The following is a 14,893-nucleotide window of genomic DNA, read 5'->3' on the forward strand; positions in this document are numbered from 1 at the left end:
ACATCTTTTTGTGAAGTTTACTGTTATATTCCAGCAAAGGAGGGTTAACGGAAATGTGATGGTTCAGCACAGCTAATAAGTTACGGTAGCCTCCTCTGTTGTACTTTTTTCTGCTCTTCGTTCCCTTTAAAGTCAACTTCCCTGTCTTCGGCTATCCTATCCTGAGTCTATATCCACAACGTTCCACTTCAGGGATAGCTCTGGTGCTCCGATTCCTTCCTCTTCCTTTGTGGTGGCATTTTAAACTCCGGTGGATTTCTGAGGACTATGGTTAACTGCTCCTCAGATCTCTGCAGGGTAAATCCAGACAGCTAGCTAGACTATCTGTCCAATCTTCGTTTTCTGTTGCACAACTAAAACAACATTTGAACGTACACATGTTCCACCAAAACAAGTTCCTTCCTGAGACTGTTATATTGCAGCGGCAAAAAGAGAGTCCCGTGTTTGCCCCGCCCACCCCCGGCCTCCTCCCTACGCGGACTTTGGGATTTCCATTGGCATTGTTTCTGTGGTGCCGGCAAGTCATTCTCACACATCACTTTCTACCACCACGTAATGCGGTATTAAGATGTCATGGTCATTTCACGTATTCCTGTGAGTTCAGGCTGGTCAAGAGGGCTTGCTATTGGTCGATGCTGCAAATGTGTGTTTGCCAAAAGTTGAACTGGTCGCAAAAGATTTCTGCAAATTTACTTCCACGAGTGAATCCACAGACCACAGTGTTTTTTTTTATTAAAATTAGTTGATTTGGCTTCAAAATATTTGCTTTTTCCACATAATACTTCATGTTTACAGCAAGGTGGGACACGGCTACAAGAAAGCAACTCAAATCTCCAGAACAGCCTCGAAAGTCTTAGTAGCAGAAGTAAACGAGAGAGGTTCTTCCCTTCTGTATCTTTTGCCATTATACACATGTGAGCGAGTCGTGTCTCACGCACAGCTCTCGCTTCCTCCCCAGCTGTCCCTCCAGGGTGCCATTTCAAATCCGAGATCGCTCTCAGTTCAACTCGTCTGGTTAAACGCGATGCCCTAATCCATCACACATCAGGAAATCATCTGGGAGTCTGAGAGGGAGTAAGGTGCTGTAGCTGTTAGCAGCTCTGTTTTCCTGGCACCAGAAACTCTTTCCACCGGCACTTTTCTGGCCCCCCACGAGCCTGAGTGAGACCAAGGTGGCAGAAATAGACTTAACGGGCGAGAAACTGCACTCTGGGATTCGCAGAGGCCCAGCCCCCAACTCACCCAGACAACTCATTTTCGTTCTCGCTCGAGCTGTGGGTGGCGTTAAATGTTGTGGATTTGATTCTAAAGACAAATGGTTTTTACCCCCCCCCTTTTTGACCTCCTCTCGGCTTCTCTCTCCTGCTTTAATGAGCTTTCTGGAGGAGACCCTGGAAAGATATTTTTAAAGCCATTTTTCTTGCAGTTTATCTGCCCGTGTCTGGGGTTTCATCGAGACATGAGAGGCCCTCTGGTACCCTGAGCTGGAGACTCAGGCTTGAGAAACTGGCCGCAGTGTTGAAAAGCGCCTTCCTGTGTCAGACGCTCTGCCAGCACTATCTGCCTTTCCTCTCGCTCTTCTAGACCTGTCTGCCTGCCCGTGTGTTCGGATATGGCTGGGGCTCGCACTCATGAGCTGGCTTGTTTCAGTAAAAGGATTGTACTAATATGGACCTGGCAGAGACGCAGGAAATATTTTCCTAACTGAGGTTGATTAATGGAGTGGGGAGTGGACGAGGGGGGGCTGGGAGCTGAGAGAGAGGTGGGGAAAGGAACAGGAGCAAGGAGAGAGTGCGATTTAAAATAGGAATACTATACATGATGAGTTTAAGGCTTTTGTTTTTGTCATGACGCCGTTTTTTTTTTATCATCCGATTGTATTTAGATTCCGGTTAGAGAAAGGTAAAGCTCTTTTGTGATGGTTAAAGACAGTTTATGTAGTTATTTGTGCTAACAGCAAATGGTTGATTACTCGAATAGTTCATAATCAGAAAACTAAGCAAAACAATTTTTTTTCTGGGTTTTTTAAACGTGTCATGCGGTCACGTGTCATAACGATGGATCTGTTGACATCAAGCTCAAATAAATTTTCATCTGTATCTTGGCACTCAGGAAAAGCACTCTATTTAAAAAACAAATCCAAAACCAAAAATATATAATAAAAATATAATATATACCCTATATTAAAGATGTCACTGACATATAAGCTTAGTCACTGTTAATCCATAGCTCTATTCGTACTTCTCATCCGTTTTGCCTTATAAGTATTGAAATTCAGATTTGACGTTCAATATAATCTAGTTTGACAAAACGATACCAACTCGAGGTCTGCGTGCTAGCTTTTCCCAGAGCTTCATCCTAATCACCCTGTCTGCACAGGTCTTCATCACGATGAAGATCATGTTAATGCTAAACCAATCTTCGGAAAATGCTAGTAAGTGGACCTGTAGTTATTGTAGTTATCTTATATCTTAATAGCAAAACTATTTCCAAAGTTAAGAGCGAATTTTGATGCATAGTTGTTCACAGAAAGCTGCTAAGCTTAGTACTAGACTGGAAATGGGGGGTGGGGGGGGGACAGCTAGCCTGGCTCTGTCAAAGCTAACAAAATCAACCTACCAACACCTGTAAATATCACTAATGAACATGTTATATCTCGTTTGTAAAATCTGTACAAAAGCTGAAGTCTGAAAGTGTAATTTTATTGGCCAGATTATAAGTGGCTAACTGACTCTAACTTGATATTTATCATACAGACATGAGTGTGGTATCAATCTCCTCATCCAACTCTCTGCAAGAAAATGAGTAACTGTATTTAAAAAAAATATTCAAGTGTAACTATTTAACTATATTGTTCAGTCTAGAAAAAGGCTAAAAAAAAAAAAAAAAAAAACCACACTAGTTGACTCTTCAGGTATGTTGTTTGCTGAGCTTTGCGTTCAGTGGTTGCCATGGGAAAAAATGCTGCCATAATGACGCTGACTGGCAACTTTCCCTGAAATTGATGCGGAGCAGATTCCCCCCCCCCCCGGCTCTTGACCCCTGTTGTTTTTACAACCCGCCTCAGTTCTGGGAGGCTGAGACGAGCGAGAGAGAGGAGGGGGAGAGGGGCTCTGGTAATTTACGACCCTCCAGTTCCTCCCGCAGACGGTCGGTCAGTCAGCCGTGTTTTCACTTTGCTCCGTCACACGACATGCTGTACTGAAACTGAAACCGGCTGTGTTTAAGTCGCAGCAATGCAAATGATTTTTTTTCCACTGGCACGTTGTTTGATGAGCAGGAATTGGTCTCCATGACTCTGGAGCAGACATTTTAACAGCTTAGAGATTCACAGCACATACGGCTCTGACACAAATTGTCCAAGGACAGCACGATCACACACCGAGTGCACAGGGATCATACGACACACACTATACTGTACACAGTAAAGCAAATTCTCAAAGCTATGATGCTTCTCCAAACACTTAACACAGACCCTGTTAAACAGCTGTTTGTAATGTACCATGGTGGGGTGTATTTTGTTGCTCTGTTGTTTATAATTAGGTTATATCCTTTTACAGATAATCCAAGCGTTTTTGTGGACGTCCCCTACATTTAACAGCAATTGCTTACAAGACCCGCCATTTTGCTCCCAGCTTTCAACAATTATACAGATGGAAATCTACTGTGAACTTGGCAGAGAGACAGATTTCTCCACCAACAGGAGCCTCAGTAAACTACAGAGCAACGCAGCTTCCAGACAATCTGGAAAAAAAACATGTTACTTGTGCTCTTACTGGGAATTTCTTGATCAGGTTTTTTTTTTGTCCTTTGATATTAGGTAGCTCCAATGCCGATCCGATACCTTATATACTGTATATTATATTTGCTTAAATGGTGATTAAAATATGCATCTAACACATTGAAATAACCACTTACACACTTTCACAAGCGTCTTCATTACCATACTGGAGGCCCTGGTTCAAAATGAGTGTGTTTAAGCCTATATTTTTGATATGATATGACTTGGAGTTTAGTTGACAGGTTCCCGACTCCTGAAATAGATGTGGGGCGATTCGCTACAGATGAGACGTCTCACTCGTTGAAGTTGTTGGAATTACAGTCCACTACAGTTGGATTCAAAATATAAATGTGCCCAGATTGGCCCCGATACCAATCCCTGGGATAATCATCTGTAGTTCTTAGTGTTGATATTGTTCTGCCCAACAGATCTGGCTTTTGTCAAAAGTCATTCTTGGAAGTGGAGGAAATACCCGACTGGTGAATCAGAATCAGAAAAGCTTTATTGCCAAGTACGTTTTTTACACGTACAAGGAATTTGTTTTGGTGTTGTAGGTGCATGTCACACATTCGAAGAAGTAGATAAATCTGGCTGAGCAAAAATAAGTAATTCACATTTCTTAATAAAAAAAAAACCTTTAATACAGTGATCGTCATAGGTTATCAGTGCATATACTTTATCTGAGGATAAAGCTTCACTCGTGGTACATGTTTGTATACTTTGTATTGTCTACTCTATAAATACTTCTGCAAAGGGTAAAAACCAACGGCTGCAGTTGCATTGGAGCGATAGCAACTGATGACAACAGAACTCTCTGGCGGCTTTTTTTCTCCGGTGGCTCCTCCAGTCGGCCACCACAACAATTAATTACATTGTGCTGAGTTACAAAGACAAACTAAAGTCATGTGTAAATGAATTCGCTAGTGGTTCTGTCCCTGTCTACCTACCTACTGCAGGTAATACTAATTTGTTCATAAGCTTCTCATTTCTAGTTGACTTTTCAGCTATTGCTAGCTTGATAATTAAGCTAACTTTAGTTCCGTGGGTTGGTTGACAACGCTAAATTTAAAATGTTGCCAGAGGACTTTAAAAGAAGAAGGCTGTAAAAAGAGGCCTAAATATGGACTCCATGGCTACATACATGATCATGTGCTAAAAGACTAAGGCTACATGTCCCAGGCAAAACGTTAGCATCCTCTCCAGTCAACAATCCATGTAAAAAAAAAAAAAAAAAAAGTATTGTATATCTTATAGGTATGATAATGAGAACGTTGCTAGGCAATACATCGATATATGAGGCTAGATATCATCCTTAAATTTGGATATCGTAATATGGCATAATTGTTGTCTTTTCCTGGTTTTAAAGGCTACATTACAGTAGAGTGATGTCATTTTCTGAACTTACCAGACTCTTCTAGCTGTTCTATTATTTGCCTTTACCCACTTAGTCAATAAATCCACATTACTGATGATTATTATTTGAAACTATCATTGTGTAAATATTTTGTGAAAGCACCAATTGTCAACCATATTGTGCAATATCGACATCAACGTATTTGGTAAAAAATATTGTGATATTTGACTTCCTCACACCTATTTTTCACGCGAGCATGTTGGAAGAGTTTCCAGGCAAAATAGAATGGGAAAAGATGTTTATATGTCATTTTGATACAAATACATATTAATAAATGACATGTTGAAGTTTGAAAGTCTCTAGTTTTTGATATAAATGCAGATATATAAATTGAATAAAAAAAAAAATCGATTTTCTAATATTGCACCTGTCAATACAGAACGAAATATTCTATTTTGCTGTCAATACTGCCTACGTTGTCTTTGCTGTAATCAAATAAGTATATATTTATGTTTAACATGGTATTTAATTGTATCAATGGGAAACATCCATGTGTCCAGACAAGGCTAGCAGCAGCAGCACCGCGTCAGACACGTTTCTGGTGTGTAAAGACAGAAATATCCATGCAGCTGACACGCAACAGAAACGCCACGCTCAGGCAGGCAGTGTGTAACCAGCCTTAGGATGAGGACTAACCAATGTGTTTGGCAAATGTAATGCTATCTTGGGTAACCTTGCTGGCATTGTTGGAGAGTAAACTTCCCCAAATCCTATAAAGGTTACCCAAAACTCTGAAAGCATCGAGGACTGGCTTCCACAGAGCACACTGCTTTTTAATTATTATTTTTTTTTATATATTCCTCATACTTTCTTTGTACAATACATCATTTATAGATTTTGTGAGACTGACCAAAGGTTTTCCCTTTTGAAGCCCTATCTGTGATGTCTGCTCATGCAGTGATCAGCCGCTGCAACCAGTGGGCCGGTAACTCGGTGTCGTGACCTGCCAAGAGCCCCAGAACACCTGAAGGGCCTGGGAGTGTTGACCGAAACACAGCCAGTGGGTCATGTGACCGTGCAGGTGGCTGCCAGCCTGTGTGCTGCTGCCATGCTTCACAGTGACCCAGAGAGTTAGAGGAGCTGCAGGAGGGCCGGCTAATTCCTTTCAGGAGGAGGCCTGTCGCCCAGCCCCAGAGCAGACAAACTTACCCTCCGTCCAACACATTTAACAAGCTAACATTCCTTCAGTGAACTTTCAGTCGTTTTCACCACTGTGCTCTTTACAGGGCTGACTCAAAGCCTTTTGACATTTTCAGATGTCTGGTCCTGGTAAAGCTGCACTAAGCAGGCGTTTTTAGTAAAAAATGTGCTCATTTTATCTCCTTAAAACACCGGTCCCATTACCCCTTTGTACCTTCTATCTGAAATGATGGTATTAGGTCTCATTGGCTGTGTGTGCATTTTGCTGATGTCACATTAACAAGATGTCAGCTTACTAAAGGTCAACGTTTTTAGTTACCTCTTGCTGCCATTTGCGGAAATTTGCAAAATTCCCTTACAGCCCTTTGAGTTTCCTTTCCTTGATTGTTTTAAGGTGTTTGTGTTAAGTTAAGCGGTGGGAAAGTGAACCATAAAAGGGAAGAGAAAGGACAGAGGCTGACATTCAAAATGACATCCTGGACCAAAAAACATTCTGAGAACCTGAACCCTGCAGAGCCAGAAACAACCTTGACGTAACACTTTGATTAAATTATGCAGAATTCACGTTAGCTGCTGACACCACAGCCCTGCCGCAACAGTTTAAAATCTTTGGCAATCCTCTAAAGGGTCTATTGATTAGGATTAATTGAAATATCTTAGTGCCTGTTCAAGCTTGACTTAAATCATGCCTAGCTTTGAAGGAATATCCTATGGGCTCAGGGCGTGTGTCTGCCGGTTGCCCATAAATCTTCAGTGCTGGTCTTTTTCTGTCAGTTCTACCCTTGGAGATAAAGCACCATATAATCTGCCCGTCTCCCTCCACATCTTCTGCAGTATCCCTTTGGCTTTTTCATTGGTAGAAACGCCCACCGCATGGCAGCAAACTCGCACACATCCGAAACCCGACTCTTGAGTTTATTGATAGCCGTGTAAACCTCATGCCACCCCATTTTTAAGAGTGACCTCATCGCGGAAGTTCCACGAGTGCTCCAAAGCAGCTCACCAGTGACTTTTAAGTGGCTTTTGTTCCCCCGTCAGTTGAATGCAGGCCAGTAAAAGACAGTGCAGGCTTTCATAAACGCCTGGCTGTGCTCCTGCAGGTCCTCCTTCAGCTCTCTGGTGGAAACATGGTGCCTGGTGTTTCGGCGCTGGGTGTAATTAACCCGGGAACTCATAAAGAGGCGTTCACAGCGGGGTGCATGGCGGGTCCACTCGTCATTGCCAGCTCCTGTTGGGCGGCTGAGCTCCTGCTCCAGATGTTTTCCATTAGTATGTTTGCATGCCAGCAATGCCAGAGAATCCAAAGGCCTGCTACACCTACTGTATACAGTATACAATGCTCCAGTGTGGCGTGGCTCCAAGGAGAGAGTGCAGTACATAAGCTTGTCAGCAGCACAGGGAAAGGTTGTCATGACAGGGTGGGAGTTTGTGAATAAACCGACAGGAAACGCATGCATTAGTCAACAGACCTGGTTCAGCTACAAAACAACATTCACCCAGCTGGTACTGATTTTCTGTTTTGCTAATAGACACTGAACACAGATTTGAGCTATGGATGGCCATCTGCTGGTCTGTTGGTCAGTCGGTACACCACTTTGGTCCATGCTAAAATACCTTGTCCTCTATTGGATGGATTGGCATGTACACACTTCCGTGGCTCTCAGAGAACAAATCCCACTGACTTAAGGAATCTGCTCACATTTCATCTAGCACCACCATGAGGATGACATTTGCGGTTTTGAGTGAAAAATCTCAGCAACTATGCAACGCAACTTGGTACAGACATTCATGTTGGCACCAGGAAAAGTTGTAATAACTTTTGATTAACTTTTCCTCTAGCGCTGTCGTCCGTTTTAATTTCTCCAATAAGAAGAAGACCTACTTTATTAATCCCACAAGCTGAAATTCAAACTGTAACAACAAAGTTGTTACAGTTACAGACAGGCCTGAAATACACACAGATGCTCAGGACCCATACATGCATAAATGGAGAGATGAGGGGGCAACTGCTGCCCATGGACAGGCGCCCTGAGCAGTTGGGGGTTTGGTGCCTTGCTCAAGGCCTTGGCAGTGCCCACGAGGGGAACTGGCACCAGTCCACGCTCCGTACTTGGTCTACAGGGTGTTTACTTGAACCAGCGGCCCTTCGGTTCCCAAGCCAAGTCCCTACGGACTGAGCCCAAATACTTTGCTTCCTGATCAAATACCTGCCTCGGCTGTTCTTATATTTATGGCTTATTAGCAAATCTTGTCATGCTAACACCCTAAACTAAGATGGCAAACATGGTAAACATTGTACCTAATCAACACCAGCATCAGCATTGACAGTGTGAGCATGTTGCTACGCTGGTGTTAGCATTTATGCTCCCAGCAGCGCTGGGAGTACAGCCTCACAGAGCAGCTATCAAGGCTGTAGACTCTTCATGTTGTGACAACACGGGAGGCTTAAACCTTTATCTTCCAGTAGTAAAGAATCTCACTTCTTCACACACCGACCTGCTGCCTTCATGTTTACCAACCCAAATATAATCCTGCCTCTGATGATGTTAGCCTTGCCAGGTTTAATGCATTGGACTGGTGCCATTATCAACAGGTTGTAAAAATAGTGTGAATTCAATAACTGCCGTATGAACGAACTTAAAGAGACTCCGGTTGCTTTCCCAGCCAAGCATCGTGACCGGCTGGCTGCTGCAGACGCGCACACACAGTATGTAACTAATATGTCTTTGAGTGCTGTGACTGACGGATTGTGTTCTCCCTCTCCTCCGTCTCCGTAGACATTTACAGCTTGGTGTAACTCTCACCTGAGGAAAGCAGGGACGCAGATCGAGAACATCGAGGAGGACTTCCGGGACGGACTGAAACTCATGCTGCTGCTGGAGGTCATCTCAGGTAAACGGCGTTTTCCTTAACAGGATTACCTGAAGGACAACCGTTGGCACGGACAGCGCTGCCACATGCCGAGTTCGGATCGCTCTTAAAGGAATAGTTTGATATATTTTGGGAAATGTGCTTTTTTTGCTTTCTTGCTGAAAGTTAAAAGAAAAGATTGATACCACTGTCATGTCTCAGATTGGTATCAATCCTCTAGGGCTGGACTATATTCGACTAACCCGGATAGTCGTTTGTTGGGTAGGTATTCGATTATCAATTTTTAGGATTTGAATATTCGTTTTTTTTGTTTTCTATTTCCTTCAATACTGTAATATCTGAATCCTCAAATTTTTTAAAAATAATTTCATAAAATGAACCCTGAAAAAAATGTCCATGCAGGCTGTAATTCACTGTGGTTTTTATCTGGATTAAGCAGCTACATGTCCGCTAGCCGCTGGCTAAATTATGCAGCGCTATTCCGTCCATCTCAGCTGAGAACGGGGAAATGTTAAGTTATAACCGAGCAGTCTGGTGTGTAGGGATCTGTGTGGTTCTACTGCAGCAGCGATTTAATGACGGTAGAAATAGAGCGGCCGTGCGTAATGCCACTGCGCTCTGGTGAGGTGTGGCGCCGGCTGGCTGAGCCCAGATCAGAAGCTTCGAATATTCGCTATTGATTAGTACCAAAGCTTTCGAAGCACAAAAAAATGGTATTCAGGACAGCCCTTCAATCTTCTGAGCTAACTCTCAGCAGGTATTTCCCAAAATGTCAAACTTTCCCTTTAAAACCATAAGAAACCTCACCTAAGGTTGAAAAACTTTTACTAGTTTTGAGGAAAGCTGTGCTCCAGTATTTTCTGCAACCTTATCTCCTCGGCACAATTTCTCTGTTATTTTATGTTTTGTTCCAGAACAAACTGTGATTTATTTTAAATGTGATTACTTTGAGAAACCGCCGGACATACCCATCATCCTCTATCTTCCCGCCATCTCGTGTTTCCCTATCTAGGCGAACGCTTGGCCAAACCCGAGAGAGGCAAGATGAGAGTGCACAAGATCTCCAACGTCAACAAAGCTCTTGACTTCATCACCGGCAAAGGAGTGAAGCTGGTGTCTATCGGAGCAGAGGGTGAGTGATGTCACATCTCTGTCAGCCAGAAGATAAAGGTCAGGGATTTCTTCACTAAGTAACCGTCTCTGAGTTTGTTTACATCTCCGACTGTCCCCTATCGATTTTAAGTAGGCCATCAGCCAAATCAATAGCTACTATTCTGCCTCTTATTCTGTGAATAGTTCTGTAGGCCTACAATGTAGTCTCTGGCCCTCTCTCTCTCTCTCGTTACCATAGCAGTGCTGCTGGCTGCTGTGCAGTTTAATGAGATCTTTATTTCGGATGGTTCCGTCGGAGGTTGTGCTTCGCAGTGCATTTTCTGAGAGCGATCTTAAGGATCAGCAATCCCCTCAGGGGCTGAGGCTGCTCATTGTTCAGCACAAATAACTTGGGGATGTCCATCCTCCTCCCATCGGAGAGTCAGCAACTCTTTAGCCAAGTAAACTCTCTCTCTCTCTCTCTCTTTTTTTTCCGCTTCCTCTCACTATCTACCTATCTCCCTCTTTCACAACAACACACACCCCTCTGGCATCTTCCACAGTTGACAGACTTTGCACATGTGTTGCAAACAGTGTTGAGAGGGTTACTTTGGAAATGTAATAGGGTACCGTAATTCCATAATTTAAAAGTTATAGTAGTGTAACTATTTTAATTACTTCATCAAAGTAATGTAACTTATCACATTTAATTACTTTTCAAAAATGTCTAATGAATGTTTTCAACTGTTAAACATCACTTTCCGTAGCCATAGTGGCAACCCTCAGACAGCGTGAGAGGCAATTGAACTGTCAGCGCTGCAAATTCAAACAGGAGAGCCAATCGAAAGCATCAGAAATCATTCAACTTTACTGAACAACAGCTGTGGATGGAAATGGCTAAATAAGCTATTGTGCACATGACAAACATGCAAAGCAACACAGTTATTATTATTCCACATATAGCCTAGAATTTTACAGAAAATATTCAGACGTAACCCCCAATGTAATCGTGAACATTTTAATAGGTTACAGTCATTTAAGTACACACGGTTTTTCCATTAACTGTAACGGATTACGTAAAACTGTTACATGTAACTAGTTACTCGCCAACACTGGTCACAAACAGAAACTACAAGCTGTGTCCACTAAGCCATAAATATCTGAAGGCTCTTAAAGGGTCAGGTCACTCTCAACATACATATTTTGTTCTACTAACCCCTTGTGGTATTTGGCCGTGTAGCAGATATTTTAGGTTTTGAGAGAATACAATGGAGGAGAACAAACATTTAATTGTGTTGCTCAATAGCGCTGAAAGAGGATATATTTGAAAAACTCAACAGCAACTTGTCTTTCCAGAAACAATGTCCCGGTTACTCTGGATCATACCCAAACCTTACTGTTGACAATTCCTGCTGGAACTAATTTCCACTGAAGAAATAGTCCTCTTTTGGCAAATGTCATGTTTAATGCTCCCTGTTAACGCCCAGTGTTTTGGGATGGCAACCGAGATTTCAGAGGCATATCTTAAAACTTCAGTACATAAAACCAAAACTGCATTTGGGTTAAATGTCATGGAATGGAATTGGTGAATTTTTGGTGAACCAACCATTTAAAGAATATGAACAATTTAGTCATATCCATGTTAAACACACAGGTAGGGCTGCAGCTAACAATTCTTTTCATAGTCGATTAATCTGACGATCATTTTCTCGATTAATGGAATAGTTGTTTGGTCTATAAAATATCAGAAAATGGTAAAAAATGTAAATTTGATCTCTGCAGGGTAAATCCAGACAGCTAGCTAGACTATCTGTCCAATCTGAGTTTTCTGTTGGAACGACAAAAACAACTTAACGTACACGTTCCACCAAAACAAGTTCCTTCCTGAGACTATTTGACAGAGGCACTGTGGCTCCGTCTGGCGCTTAGGTTCAAAGAAATGCCAATAAACCAGAGCATGTTTTTCTCCCATCCCGGAATGCTAAGGTCTGGCAAAGCGAGACTAGTTGACAACTAATCAATTAATCGTTGCAGCTCTACACACAGGGGATCTGTGTCTTTCACTGTCTGACACAAACATGTTAAAAGTAAAAGGAAAATGATTTAATAACCCCTGAAGTGTAACTGAAAAAATCAGATGACTAGTGCATAATCCTGCTACATCTCCATTGAAACGTGGATCGATAAGGTAATGATTGCACATATTCTAGCTCATGATTCTCCCCCTGTCTGTGCTGCAGTCTGGGTTCGAAGAATCTCTAACTCATCGTCATTGTTGTCTTGTATTAGGTTTTTAAACTATTATAACGTCTTATTTTCTTAAAACGAGTAAAAACAAATCTGCCAGTGCATTCATTAATCAAACTAGTTTCCAATACATATCAACCTGCTTCAGCTATTTTCTAAAAGTCAGTGTGTCCATAGCAACAAGTATCAAAAACGATCAAGTACAAAAAGTTGTCATAAATAAGTCACACAATTGTAGTATTGTTTACTGTTTTGGATCATTTAATCATCAAAAATCATAATTTGGCCAATTTTAGACTCTTTGTTTGTATTCTGACAGCATTTAACATTTGAGAAGTTAAGCTTCTTTTGTTCAATAAAAAAACTAAGTTTATTAAAAAAACACGGCTATATATCTTAAAGCAAATATCGTTTTAGTATCGTTACTGAAAACTCAGGTATCATATTGGCAATAGTATTGAACATTTTGAAACAACATCCAGCTCTAATCTTGACACAAGTCAAAGTAAGGCTGATTGTTGGGCTAGAATCAATCAAAATTCTACTCTTTAGGACTTTTGGACTGCAACTAAGGATTATTTTCATTCCTGACTAATCTGCAGGATATTTTCTTGTTTAATCAATCAATCACTTGATCCATAAAATGTCTGAAAATAATGAAAAAAAGTACTTGTTTTGTCTGACCGGCAGTCTAAAAACCCTAATCTACTATTATAGGAGACCAAAATATATTCACATCTAAGACAGTGGAACCAGGGTGTTGTGATGTGTTGTCATTTACTTTTCTCTTGATCAACCATTCGTAAAAAAACAACAACAACAACGTATGAATATAATCTTATTACCAGATTGTCTGTTTTAAGAAAACAAAGACTTTTTGGCTCCAAAAAGAACCAAATTTACTTGATAAGATGGAGCTATATTTTTGCAGTCCACAGAGGCCGGTATCAAAGCTCCTAAGCCAGAGCAGCATTCCAGACAGATTAGCCGCCTGGAATCCCCTCCTGGTGGAGCGGCCCTGCAGCCCCGCTCGCCCCTCGCTGTGGCAGAGGGATGGGACTGGTTGAAAGGTCAGATCAATGCCACTCATGGGGGGGGGGTTGTTGTGGCTGAGGGACAAAGGTGGAGGGGCAGTTTCAAAGGGAATTACCAGGATTTGTGTTCCCTTCCCCATGTTGATCAGTCGGACTAATCTCAACATGTATCTGCATGTGTCAGCCCCTCCAACAGCTGAGCGCGACGCTTTCCGCCTCCCTAATTCGATCCGAGCCGTCTTTCATGCCGCGTTACACGCACAGACATCTGACTGACATCGCGCGGTCCAAGTTTGTCCGTCACAGTCGAGTGGCTGGCGGAGCTCGTGCCCCGCGCCTTATTGGATTAGACGGAGAAACAAATGATTATTGAAGGCGGGCTAACAGGCTGACCTGACCTGTTGAGGGGGATTTTCATTATCGACAACACAGACAGACAGACAGAGGCAGTTCACTCACTGCTGCTAACTGCAGCTGATTGACAGCTTCACAAGTCCCGGCTCCAAATATTGAACTGACTCATTCAATTCAATTCAATTTTATTTATAGTATCAAATCATAACATAGGTTATCTCGAGACACTTTACAGATAGAGTAGGTCTAGACCACACTCTATAATTTACAAAGCCCCAACAATTCCAACAATTACAGTAATTCCCTCAAGAGCAAGCAGTGCAACAGTGGGGAGGAAAAACTCCCTCTTGGGAAGAAACCTCGGACAGACCCAGGCTCTTGGTAGGCGGTGTCTGATGGACTGGTTGGGGGTGTGATGAACAGTGGCAATAATAGTCACATTAATAATGGAACAGTGACTGGATGTAGCGGGGAGCTGCAGGGTTCAGCAGGAAGCAGCAGGGTTCAGCAGGAAGCAGCAGGGTTCAGCAGGAAGCAGCAGGGTTCAGCAGGAAGCAGCATGACATTGCAGGGCACCGCTGAGCTCAGCAGGGAGTGCAGCAGGACCACGGCGACAGCTGGAACCAGGATCTTGGTGCCAACGTTCTCCAAGGAAATACGCTGGGGGAAAAAAACATAAGGACTCCGGGGAGTAAACTCCCCAGAAGCTAGGATTAGTAACAAGCATTTCTGGGACGGGATACACACAAATAGTAATAGTAATAGAAAGGGAGAGGAGAGAGCAGCCCAGTGTGTCAAAGGAAGGAAGGAAGTCCCCCGGCAGTCTAGAACTATAACAGCGTAACTATAACGGCGTAACTAAGAGAGACAGGTCATAAGGAGAGGTAGCTTTTTCGGGCTTAGAACTCTCCCCCTGCCGGATCGGGCTTGGCTGGCCTGCCTCCCTCTACTTTGTTATGT

At 42.6% G+C, this 14,893-nt stretch overlaps 1 protein-coding gene across 4 annotated transcripts in view; it reads left to right on the top strand.

The window, feature by feature from the left end:
* Nucleotides 1-14,893, top strand: part of actn1 (actinin, alpha 1) — a 71,528-nt gene that overhangs the window by 20,795 nt on the left and 35,840 nt on the right. For all 4 annotated transcript variants that reach the window (XM_028565304.1, XM_028565303.1, XM_028565301.1 and 1 more), the window contains exons 2-3: nt 9,113-9,227; nt 10,219-10,338. In XM_028565304.1, the coding sequence (XP_028421105.1) occupies nt 9,113-9,227; nt 10,219-10,338 (235 nt within the window). The remainder of the gene's footprint in view (nt 1-9,112; nt 9,228-10,218; nt 10,339-14,893) is intronic.

Source organism: Perca flavescens, chromosome 20, assembly GCF_004354835.1.
Source record: "Perca flavescens isolate YP-PL-M2 chromosome 20, PFLA_1.0, whole genome shotgun sequence".
NCBI classification, from domain to species: Eukaryota; Metazoa; Chordata; class Actinopteri; order Perciformes; family Percidae; genus Perca; species Perca flavescens.